Raw genomic sequence first — 11,393 nt, 5'->3', positions numbered from 1 at the left:
ATAGTGGAGCCCAGGCACTGATTCGGGGGCAGACAGGGCAGTGTAACCAAGGACTCTGCCTCCTGTGCACCTTCCCATCCCCAACCTGAAAACTGTCCCCAAGTTCCAGAACAAGGGGGCTTTCCAGGTCAAGAAACTAGGGCACCAGCCCAGCAGGGCTTTACCCTACCACACCAGGGGGTAGAGGGGGGAGGCTTTCTCTCCCCAGAGCACCCTTTGCCAATCTGGAAGATGGGAAGAAGGTGGGGCTGAAAGGTCCAGCCCCACCTGACCCTCCAACCCCTCAGACCAATCAGACTCATCCCCACCTCTCCCTCCCACTCCTCCCACCAGCCCAGCCCACGTGGTGGCCCTGCCCCTGTTGGCGGGAATGGATTGAACTCTGGGTTCCGGCCAAGGGCAGAGTCACGAACCTGCCCTGGGAGGGCAAATGCTGAGTGGGAAGCTCTGATTTGATTGGAATCTTATTCCTGGGTCTGTGGCCTCGGGCAGGATGCCAATCAAGGCTGCGGCCTCTGCTGGGGCACAGGAGGGAAAGGCTGGGCAAAGGGACTCTTAACAGTAGATGCCGAGGGGCCACCCCTCCCGGCCTCGGTTCCCGGGTCAGTGGCCCGGCCCTGCATCCACTCCTCTGCAAGCCAAGGAAGCCCAAGGCAGTCGCGGCCTCCAAACCGTTTATTGGTCCCGCCTTGGAGGTGGGGTCGCTGGGGGCGGGGCGGACACAAGGCTGCGGGGAGCGGGGCCTGACGGAAGCGGGTCCGGCGGGCGCGGGGCTCAGGCGAAAGTGGAGCCGTTCCAGCCCACGTTGGCCGCGTTCATGTCGTAGTAGTTGATGTAGATCCTGCGGGGCGTGGAGGCGGGGCTCAGCGGGCAGCGTCCTGGCCGGCGCGGGCCCGCGCGCCCCCCCCCGCCGGGGCGCCCCGCCCCCCGCCGCCCCCGCCGCCCCGCCGCCCACGCACCTATCCGGGCTGACGCGCAGGCGCTCGGCCAGCAGGCCGCACAGCAGCTTGCTGTAGGCGCGGTTCTGCGCGCCTCCGATCTTGCCGATGCTGTGCAGGCTGCAGAGCGCGCACGGCTCGCTGGAGCCGCCGAAGGCCATGAGCTGGTCCGGGACCACGTGCACCGCGATGTACTGCGGGGACACGGGGTGCGGTCAGGCGGCCCGGGCAGCTCGCCGGGCCTTCCCCGCCCAGGGCCTCAACCCTGGTCGCCTCCCCGCCCCCCAGCCCGGACCCCCTCGTCCGCCCGGCAGCGCCCCCCCTTGCTCCCTCCCGGCAGACCTGCGCCGGCTTGCCGGTGGCCTGCGCCAGCTGCTGAGTGAGCTCGGAAAGGAGCCCGTCCGGCACGGAGGCGCGGGGGACGTTGGTGTTCACCACGAACATCGGCATCCTGGCGGACGAATGGCGGGGACCGGGCCCGGGAACCGACCGACGCGCGCGCGGCTGCAGCCCGGGAACCTGCGCTACGTGACCGCCGCGCCGAGCTGCCCCCTAGCGCGGAGCGGCCCCGCCTCCTGTGACGCCGCCGCCGGCGAAGGCCCCGCCCCCGCACGACCTCCAGCCCCGCCCGGTGACGTCACCACCCGTCGAGGCCCAGCCCCGCGCGCCCGCGGCTGCCTCCCGCTGGTGACGTCATCGCCCGCGGCTTCTTCGCCTTCTTGGCGGGATCTGCCTTTCTTATGTTATGTTATGTTATTTTATTTTATTTTATATTTTATTTTTTAATAAATTAATTTTTATTGGTGTTCAGTTTACCAACATACAGAATAACACCCAGTGCTCATCCCGTCAAGTGTCCCCCTCAGTGCCCGTCACCCATTCACCCCCACACCCCGCCCTCCTCCCCCTCCACCACCCCTAGTTCGTTTCCCAGAGTTAGGAGTCTTTATGTTCTGATTCCCTTTCTGATATTTCCCACACATTTCTTCTCCCTTCCCTTATATTCCCTTTCACTATTATTCATATTCCCCAAATGAATGAGAACATACACGTTGTCCTTCTCCGATTGACTTACTTCACTCAGCATAATACCCTCCAGTTCCATCCACGTTGAAGCAAATGGCGGGTATTTGTCGTTTCTAATGGCTGAGTAATATTCCATTGTATACATAAACCACATCTTCTTTATCCATTCATCTTTCGATGGGCACCGAGGCTCCTTCCACAGTTTGGCTATTGTGGACATTGCAGCAAGAAACATCGGGGTGCAGGTGCCCCGGCGTTTCATTGCATCTGTATCTTTGTGGTAAATCCCCAACAGTGCAATTGCTGGGTCATAGGGCAGGTCTATTTTTAACTCTTTGAGGAACCTCCACACGGTTTCCAGAGTGGCTGCACCAGTTCACATTCCCACCAACAGTGTAAGAGGGTTCCCTTTTCTCCGCATCCTCTCCAACATTTGTGGTTTCCTGCCTTGTTAATTTTCCCCATTCTCACTGGTGTGAGGTGGTATCTCATTGTGGTTTTGATTTGTATTTCCCTGATGGCAAGTGATGCAGAGCATTTTCTCATGTGCATGTTGGCCATGTCTATGTCTTCCTCTGTGAGATTTCTCTTCATGTCTTTTGCCCATTTCATGATTGGATTGGTTGTTTCTTTGCTGTTGAGTTTAATAAGTTCTTTATAGATTTTGGAAACTAGCCCTTTATCTGATACGTCATTTGCAAATATCTTCTCCCATTCTGTAGGTTGTCTTTTAGTTCTGTTGACTGTATCCTTTGCTGTGCAAAAGCTTCTTATCTTGATGAAGTCCCAATAGTTCATTTTTGCTTTTGTTTCTTTTGCTTTCGTGGATGTATCTTGCAAGAAGTTACTGTGGCCAAGTTCAAAAAGGGTGTTGCCTGTGTTCTCCTCTAGGATTAATTTCTTTGTTAGTCCTTTGTTTGGTCACTGATGTTCAGGGACGTGTGTGTGCCAGGCATTGGGGGTACAGCGGTTCCCTGGGCACGTGACCCCTTACCCCCCAGGAGTCCAGAGCTGGGAAAGCGGGTGAAGTTGCAGCCCGTTCTGCCGCACGCCTGGAAGCTTCGTATGTCCGGGGCTGCATGGCCCCCAAGGCTCCGGTCCTAGGTGTGTGAGTGTGAGAGAGAGATGGGGCGAGGGCGTCGTGATGCAGGTAGAAGGGGGGCAGGCACGGTAGAGCCGGAGTCCCCATCCAGGTGCCCTCCCTCACCCTTGCTCTTTAGGGTGAGTGAAGATGCTAGGAGACTCCAGGGGGAGGGGCAGGGACTAAGAGGTGACGCTCAGACAGTGCTCCATAGGCTAGAGGCAGTCAGCAGCTGTGTCTTGAAGCCACTCCCAAGTTCCTGCTCCCCTGAGCAACTCTTCTGCAGGTCCAGGAACTTTAGTCTTCAAGGAAGCCCCACCCTAGTAACATCCTGTAGGGATGCCCTTTCTGAGAGCCCTCAGAGAATTCTTTGTCTCTTCCACTAATGGTTAGCTCATGGGGCATCTGGTGGGTGCCAAACATACAAGAGACATAGACTAAATACTGGGTGAATGAAGATAGCCGTGACATGACAGGAAGAGGACAGACCAGTGGCTGGATTGGGGCCCTGGCCGCACCTGCAGGCCTTGCCATCACTGGGCAGAAGGGCTTGTGGCTAAGAGGCCACCCACTCCCACTCTGAGGAGCCCCGCTGGTCAGGCTGCTGCTGTGCTGGGGGACGGATCTCTCTCAGGTGCTGGAAGGGGTCCATTGGGTTTGGCTGAGTCCTCAGAGCTCTCCTTGGCATCTGGCAGGTGCTATCTGGTTAAGGTGGCACAGCACACACTGGCCTTGACGATGGCCATGTGATACAGCAAGGACACTGGTGCCTGTGGGACCAGCCAGCATCCAATCAAGTAGGTCCCATGGCCTGGTTGTGCAAATAGCCTGCAAGTATTTGTTCCTCCAGCTGGGACCCAGGCTTCATCCTTCCTCACTCTCATACCTTGTGCCTAGGGCTCTTACCACGGATGGACTGATGCACTCCACGTCTCTAGCGCTGGGCCTTCCTCAGAGCTCAGTAGCTAATTCGGCACTTCCTAGTCCCTGTGTCCAAATCCAAGTGCGTGACTTTTCCTCCCGCACCTGTTGGCCTGCCAGTGAAATGGGCTTCCCTCCATTGTCACCCTCCTCCTCCTCTGCTCCCTTCCCCCTAGCACCCCCCCATACCTTAGTTTAAGTTAGCTGGCTTCACCTTTGGCCTGGCCCTGGTGGGCTGCTCTTCCTAGGGGAGGAGTCTATTTCCCTGCCCCCTGGCAGCTGATCTGGCCATATGATTTGCCTTGCCCAGTGAAATAAGAATAGAAGTGGCAGGAGTGACTCCAGGCAGAAGATTCAAAGCCAGGACCTGGTTCTCTGAGATGGTGGAAGCGTGACAAGATGGATCCGCACCAGCAAACGCTGGCAATGTCCCCGTAGGTGAGCCACTGCCTTTCAGGTTGTTACTGTAGCATAGAGCAGTCTTCCCTGATCCGGGCAGCCTCTGAGCTATTTACCATTTGCTCTGACCCTTCCCCATAGCATTCAGTGCCATCTTTCTAGAAAGGCACCTGGGGAGGTGACTAGACTAACCTGAGACTCCGTTTCCCTACGTGTAATTTGAGGATGCTAGTAGTGTCCACCTTACAGAGAAGTATTCTGAGGACTGAGTGGCCTAAATACTGGTAATTGTCCCCACTGATACTAGAGGTAGTGCTGTCACGATGCCCTGGGTAAGCTGGCCCCCGCCCCACATCTTGCACCATCCTCCTTTGTACGCTGAGTCTGCGTGCTGTCTTTCAGTACCATGCTCCTAGCTCTTGGCTCTCAGGTTGGTCCTAAAATGTGGTATGCATTCACTTCCCCTCATCTGCCTCAGCTCCTCAGGAAAGCCCCAGAGCTGCTGGCTGTCGTGTGGTCCTATAATATGCCCACCACCTCTCCTGTCCTTCGAGGCTATAACCACATTTCTCTTTGTGAGTTAGTGTTTTCTCGCTAGGTGGTAGGCTCCATGAGAGAGGTGACTATCTCTTTTTGGCTCTTGCTGTGTGCTCACCTTCTGACTTGTTACCTCAGTGGTAAGCAGAGGGCCTCCAAAGATGTCCCCGCTCCAATCCCTGGAATCTGTGAATATGTTACGTTACGTGACAAAAGGCACTACACGGGTGTAATTAAGAGTTACAGACCTTAAGATAGGGGGATGATCAGGGATTATCTGGGTGGTCCCAGTGTAATCACACAAGCCCTTAAAAGGAGAGAATTTTCTCCAGCTAGACTCGGTGAGATGCGGCAGAAGGAAAAGTCAGACTTGAAGCAGGAGGAGGACTCAATGTGCCATCATTACTGGCTCTGAAGATAAAGGGGGCCAGGAGCCTCAGTCATACAACCACAAGGAACTGGATTCTGCTAACAACCTTAATGAACTTGGAGGTGGGTTCTTCCCTAGTTGACTTAGAGACGCTTTGACTTTGGCTGTGCAAGAGCCTAAGCGGAAGACTCAGTCACTTGGTGCTGGACTTCTGACCCAAAGAAACTGTGAGATAATAAATCGGTGTTGTTTTAAGCTGCTAAATTTGTGGTAATTTGTTCTAGGAGCAAGAGAAAGGTAATACACTTGGCTTCAATAGGGGCTCGATAATTCTGTGCTGAACAGCCGAATACGTGCACCGGGAGGTGTTGGCAGGCATGGTGGCTGAGTTGCCTGGGAGCTTCACCCCATTCGTCCTCACTGTAGGAATCTCCATTCTGTCTGATTAGAACATTCGCTGCCCCTGGCAACCAGGTATGGCCACAGGAACTCACACAATGTATGGGGTTTGTGGGGAGGCAGCTGCCTTGTTGATGGAGGCACAAGCCTGCCTCCTTCTGCCCCCGCCCTGGAATTTGGACATGACCCTCAGTTGTGCAGCAACTGTCAGGCAGCCATGAGCTGGAAAAACCCAAGCCAAGGAGCTGGGAGTGGCAGCCCACAGGAGCCCAGGGCTCTAACAGCTCTGCCCAGCCCCTTCGGCTGACTTCCAGTTACAATAGAAAAAGAAGCTCCTCGTTCAAAGCACAGCATGTCAGGATCTGTGTCATCCGCGGTCCCAGTGCAAGTCCTGGCTGCTGCAGAGGACTTCCTGAGTGTCACGGTGGCACGGCAGGCGTTCTTACCGCAAGCATCCTTGCTGCAGGTATTTTTGTGGCAAATATTTTTGCCACATAACTGTCTATAAGGCAGTGTTGCCATAGAAGATAAAATCAAGGGGCGCCTGGGTGGCTCAGTGGTTAAGCATCTGCCTTTGGCTCAGGGCCTGATGCCAGGGTCCTGAGATCGAGTCCCACATCAGGCTCCCTGCAGGGAGCATGCTTCTCCCTAGGTCTCTGTCTCCCTCTCTGTGTGTGTTTCTCACGAATAAATAGAATATTTTTTTAAAAAAGGATAAAATCAAGAAGGGGAATTTAATAAAAAGGACTCAATGAAACATGAAATACAGATAAAATTACCCAAACTGAGAAAAACAAAATATTTGAATACATTTGAAACGTGTGGATTCTGTGCAAATAACTTGATTTTATTTTGTGGACTGTACCTATGCACTTGTTTTCAAAATCTAGTGTTATGCATTTTTGGGGTCTTTTAATTCATCTTGTATCACCTTTCTTTCCTTTTTTTTTTTTTTTTTTTTTTTTTTTTTTGCTATTAAGAGAGGTATCTGTTCCCAAAGACTAGGATACATATATTTTTTAAAGATTTATTTGAGAGACAAAACGGGAGGGGAGTTGGCAGCAGAGGGAGAGGGAGTAGGAGAGAATCTCAAGCTGACTCCGCACTGAGCACAGAGCCCAATGCAGGGCCCAATCTCACGACCCTCAGATCACAACCTGAGCCGAAACCAAGAGTTGGATGCTCAACTGACTGTGCCACCCAGGTGTCCCTAGGATGCATCCTTGTAACTGAGCTTTGTATTACATTGTGAAAGCTTTTTTTTTTTTAATATTTATTTATTCATGAGAGGGAGAGAGAGAGAGGCAGAGACACAGGCAGAGGGAGAAGGCGGCTCCATGCAGGGAGCCTAACATGGGACACGATCCCGGGTCTCCAGGATCACACCCTGGGCTGAAGGCGGTGTTAAACTGCTGGGCCACCGGGGCTGCCCATGAAAGCTTCTTTTAAAATTTTTCATTTTAATTTCAGTGTAGCTAGCATAAATGTTTATTAGTTTCAAGTGTACAATAGAACGTTTTGACACTTCCATACAATATGCCTTGCTCATCTCAAGTGCGTTCCTTAATCCCTATCACCTATCTCACCCATCCCTCACCCACCTCCTGTATTGGTAATCATCAGTTTGTTCTCTATAGTTAGGACTCTGTTTCTTGGTTTCTCTTTTTTTCCCCTCCATTCACTCATTTGTTTCTTTTCTTTTTTTTTTTTTTTTTAATTTACGATAGTTGTACAGAGAGAGAGAGAGAGGCAGAGACACAGGCAGAGGGAGAAGCAGGCTCCATGCACCGGGAGCCCGACGTGGGATTTGATCCCGGGTCTCCAGGATCGCGCCCTGGGCCAAAGGCAGGCGCCAAACCGCTGCGCCACCCAGGGATCCCCACTCATTTGTTTCTTAAATTCCACATATGAGTGAAATCCTATGGTATTTGTCTTTCTCTGACTTATTTACTTTAGCACCTCTAGGTCCATCCACATCGTTGCAAATGGCAAGATTTCATTCTTTTTTTTTAAATTTTTTTCTTTTATTTATTTATGATAGTCACACACAGAGAGACAGAGAGGCAGAGACATAGGCAGAGGGAAAAGCAGGCTCCATGCACCGGGAGCCCAACGTGGGATTCGATCCCGGATCTCCTGGATCGCGCCCTGGGCCAAAGGCAGGCGCCAAACCACTGCGTCACCCAGGGATCCCAAGATTTCATTCTTTCTGATGGCTGAGTGATATTCTGTTGTATACGTCCACCACATCTTCTTTATCCGTTCATCCGTTGATGGACTTGGGCTGCTTCCACAATTTGGCTATTGTAGATAATGCTGCTAGAAACGTAAGGGGTGCATGTATTCCTTTGAATTAGTGTTTTTGTATTTTTGGGATAAATACCCAGTAGTGTGATTAATGGGATCGTAGGGTAGCTCTATTTTTATTTTATCTTAGTTTAGTTTTAGTTGGTTTTGTTTTGTTTTACGTCGTGAAAGGTCCTACACTGTTGTTTGTTCTTGGCATATTGTCACCTATCCATTGATAGACGCTCTGTAGTTCTGTGGGAAATGTTGGTTCAATAACCCTGTACCACTGTATAGACCATTATGAGGGCTAGGATTTATATAATACACAAATGGGACACCTGGGTGGCTCAGCAGTTGAGCATCTGCCTTTGGCTCAGGGTGTGATCCTGGAGTCCCGGGATCGAGTCCCACGTCAGGCTCCCGGCATGGGGCCTGCTTCTCTTTCCTCCCGTATCTCTGCCTCTCTCTCTCTCTCTCTCTCTCTGTCTATCATGCATAAATAAATAAATCTTAAAAAAAAGATTTTATTTATGCATGAAAGACACACACAGAGAGAGGCAGAGACATAGGGAGAGAGAGAAGCAGGCTCCCTGCAGGAAACCCGATGTGGGACTTGATCCCGGGACTCCAGGATCACGCCCTGGGCCAAAGGCAGGCGCTAAACCTCTGAGTCACCCAGGGATCCCCAAATAAATAAAATCTTTAAAAAATATATACAAATGGGAGTACTGTGTCAATGGAGAATTGAACCTAAACTGTCAACCAGTTGATGAAACCAAAGAACTCAACCAGCTATTTATTTTTTTTTTTATCTTTTATGGCAAAACTGTCTCACAGCCAATTGGTTATATGGCAAAACACTTGTAGCAAAGATGCTTACAGGAGAACCACCTAGAACTGTCCAGTGGGAAAGTGCTGCTGGACACAGAGGTGGGAGGGAAGGAAACCTCCCAATGGAGGGAAAAGCCAGCTGGATAAGGGGGACTATGGCTCACAGGAGCACCCAGCAGACCCTGAAGGCCAGGGACATCTCTGTGGACAGGATCCGAGTTACCCAAGCTGGAAGGAGGGTATGGGAGCAGAGAGGCCTGCTGGTATCCCACTGCGGGGTTACCTGCTTGTCCCCCTGAGGCCTCTCCCCCACCGGCAGCCCGTGTCCATGGGCAGTCCGCCCTTGTACTGGCTCCCACCAGCTGGGTCTCCCTCGGCACCCCTCCCCAGGCCACACAAACCTTGACACCCCTATAGCAAAACCTCAGCCAGCCCAGAGCCCTCGACCATTCCTGAACTCACCAGTCCCCTGTCCTTGTTCATTGAATGTGGTAAATTTGCAGCACAGACAAGGAAAGACCATTCTTCTTCCTTCCATAGTGGAAAAACCCGTGGGGTGTCATCACTCCCACTGGTGATCAGATGTACCTAAAGGTACAGGATTACAAAGAGGGGTGTCTGCCAAGAGACCACCACATTATGAAGGAAGGGCCAGGGCGTGGTGGGGAGCCAGCAGTCATGGCCAGCTAACCCCCACAGGCCCCTGAGATGTGGTTCAGAGCAGGTGATCTGGACACAGTCACTTACAGGCTCAGAGCCTGAGTTTCAGAATGAGGAGGGGGCTTCAGGTGGTAATTCCTTTCCCATAGACTTGTGTGAAGGTTAAAGGAGCTGAAAGGACAAAGTGCAAAGTCCCTGACTTATAGGAGGTGCTCAGTAAATGCCACCGGGACTTACTGTATTGCAACTAAATGTCCCAGAGCAGGGAATGAGCTAATAGGCCTGAACCCCCAAAGGTGGGCGTGCAAAGAGAGGGCGACTGAGCTTCCTTCCCTGGCCTCCAGGTCCTGTCCCCTCACAGGATCCCCTCTTCACAGGATCCCCTCAAAGCCGAGGCCAGGCTTTTCAGGAGCCCCCAGGACACTGGCCTGCTCCTCCCGCTGCACTGGGGGTGACCGTGATGCAGCCCCACTCAGACCCATATCACAGAAACCTCATAGCTGCCTGTCCCCAAGGTGGTGTCCTTCTGGGAAAGCCTCACCTCCCAGAGGGGGGCATAAGCCTGCACCTTGGTGGGGTGGGCACTTCAGAGTGTGGGGCCACTGGTCACTGGAGCGTCAGGGGAGGAGACCAGTGGAGGGTCTGGCTCCCTATGATCTCAGGCTAAATTCCCCGCCTGGCCTTCCGGGCTCCCCACCTCACCTCAGAGCACTTCTCCCCCAGGGATGCCGGGCTTCCCCTCCTGCACCTCTACTCTGTCCAAGAGCTTTCCTGTCTCCATCCAGTAGCACCAGTGGCCCCCAGGAAGCCTTCCTGACACCTCCAGCTGGAAACCCATCCATCTCTAGGCCTCATCACCTGGGCCTCTGTGGATGCATCTTCATGGTCTGCCTCCAAAGAAAGCTGTGGTGTGTGTGTGTGTGTGTGTGTGTGTGTTTGCATGTGTGTGTGTGTGTCTGTTTGTCTGTCTGCAGAATGTTGGCATCTACCCCTGGGATTTTGCTCCATGGCCAGAGCCTTGGTTATGGACCTGGGCTCCACCTCAGCATTCTTGTCTTTCTTTGGGTATCTGGTCCTCCTTTATCTTTGATTCCTTGCTGCCTATGGAATGGAGCCAGGGAACCCTTGGTGTAAGACTCTGACCTCCTGCAGGCTTTGCGGCGAAGGGCCACATAGTGGGCTCCTCCCCGCCTGCCCTCGCGGAGACTGAGATGTGGCCCCTTGGCCTCCAGGTCCTGCCGCCAGTTCTGGCCCCACCCTGCGCCCCAGCTCAAGCCCCAGGTACATCACAAATCCATAGTGTCTCCTGGGACCCTTCAGGTGGCCTATGGACCTCCTCCATGGAATGGTGTGAGGTAGCCAAACAGCCAGGGCAGGGGGAGCAACATGGTGCAGTGGTCAAGACCACCCAGGTCAGTCCTGGCCCACCACCTGGTGATATGGCCTTGGACCTTAGACAAGCCACTGCCTTCACGTGCCTCCCCTTCTCCTGTGTAAAACAATGATAATAACAAGTACTGGTTTCTGGGGCTCCTTGGTGGTTCAATTGGTTAAGGATCCCTAGGGCTGAGAAGATGGTTGAGGTCATCACCATTGATTTCAACCCTTTTCTCACACCATACACAAAAATTAACATGGGACCCCTGGGTGGCTCAGTGGTTGTCTGCCTTTGGCCCAGGGCGTGATCCTGGAGTCCTGGGATGGAGTCCCACATCAGGCTCCCCACAGAGAGCCTGCTTCTCCCTCTGCCTGTGTCTCTGCCTCTCTGTGTCTCTCATGAATAAATAAAATCTTTAAGAAAAAAATTAAGAGAAAACTGATCATCAACATAAATGTAAAAGTTAAAACTATCAAACATTTAGAAGGAAATCTTTGCAATGTTGAGACAGATAAAGAGAGGACACAAAAAGCATTAATCACATGAGATAAAATTGATAAATTG

General features: G+C 52.6%; 1 protein-coding gene across 1 annotated transcript; it reads right to left on the bottom strand.

Moving 5' to 3' along the window:
* Nucleotides 1–657: 657 nt before the first annotated feature.
* MIF (macrophage migration inhibitory factor) lies at nucleotides 658–1,511 on the bottom strand. Its single transcript, XM_055322970.1, has 3 exons — nucleotides 1,281–1,511; nucleotides 960–1,132; nucleotides 658–841 (listed from the first exon to the last, which is right to left on the bottom strand). Exons 1-3 carry the CDS (start codon nucleotides 1,386–1,388, stop codon nucleotides 775–777), a joined length of 348 nt encoding a protein of 115 aa, XP_055178945.1. The 5' UTR covers nucleotides 1,389–1,511; the 3' UTR covers nucleotides 658–774.
* Nucleotides 1,512–11,393: the final 9,882 nt, after the last annotated feature.

Source organism: Nyctereutes procyonoides, unplaced genomic scaffold, assembly GCF_905146905.1.
Source record: "Nyctereutes procyonoides isolate TBG_1078 unplaced genomic scaffold, NYPRO_anot_genome, whole genome shotgun sequence".
NCBI lineage: Eukaryota > Metazoa > Chordata > Mammalia > Carnivora > Canidae > Nyctereutes > Nyctereutes procyonoides.
Note: the sequence above shows the minus strand (reverse complement) of the source record. Positions and strands in the feature narration are given on the sequence as shown.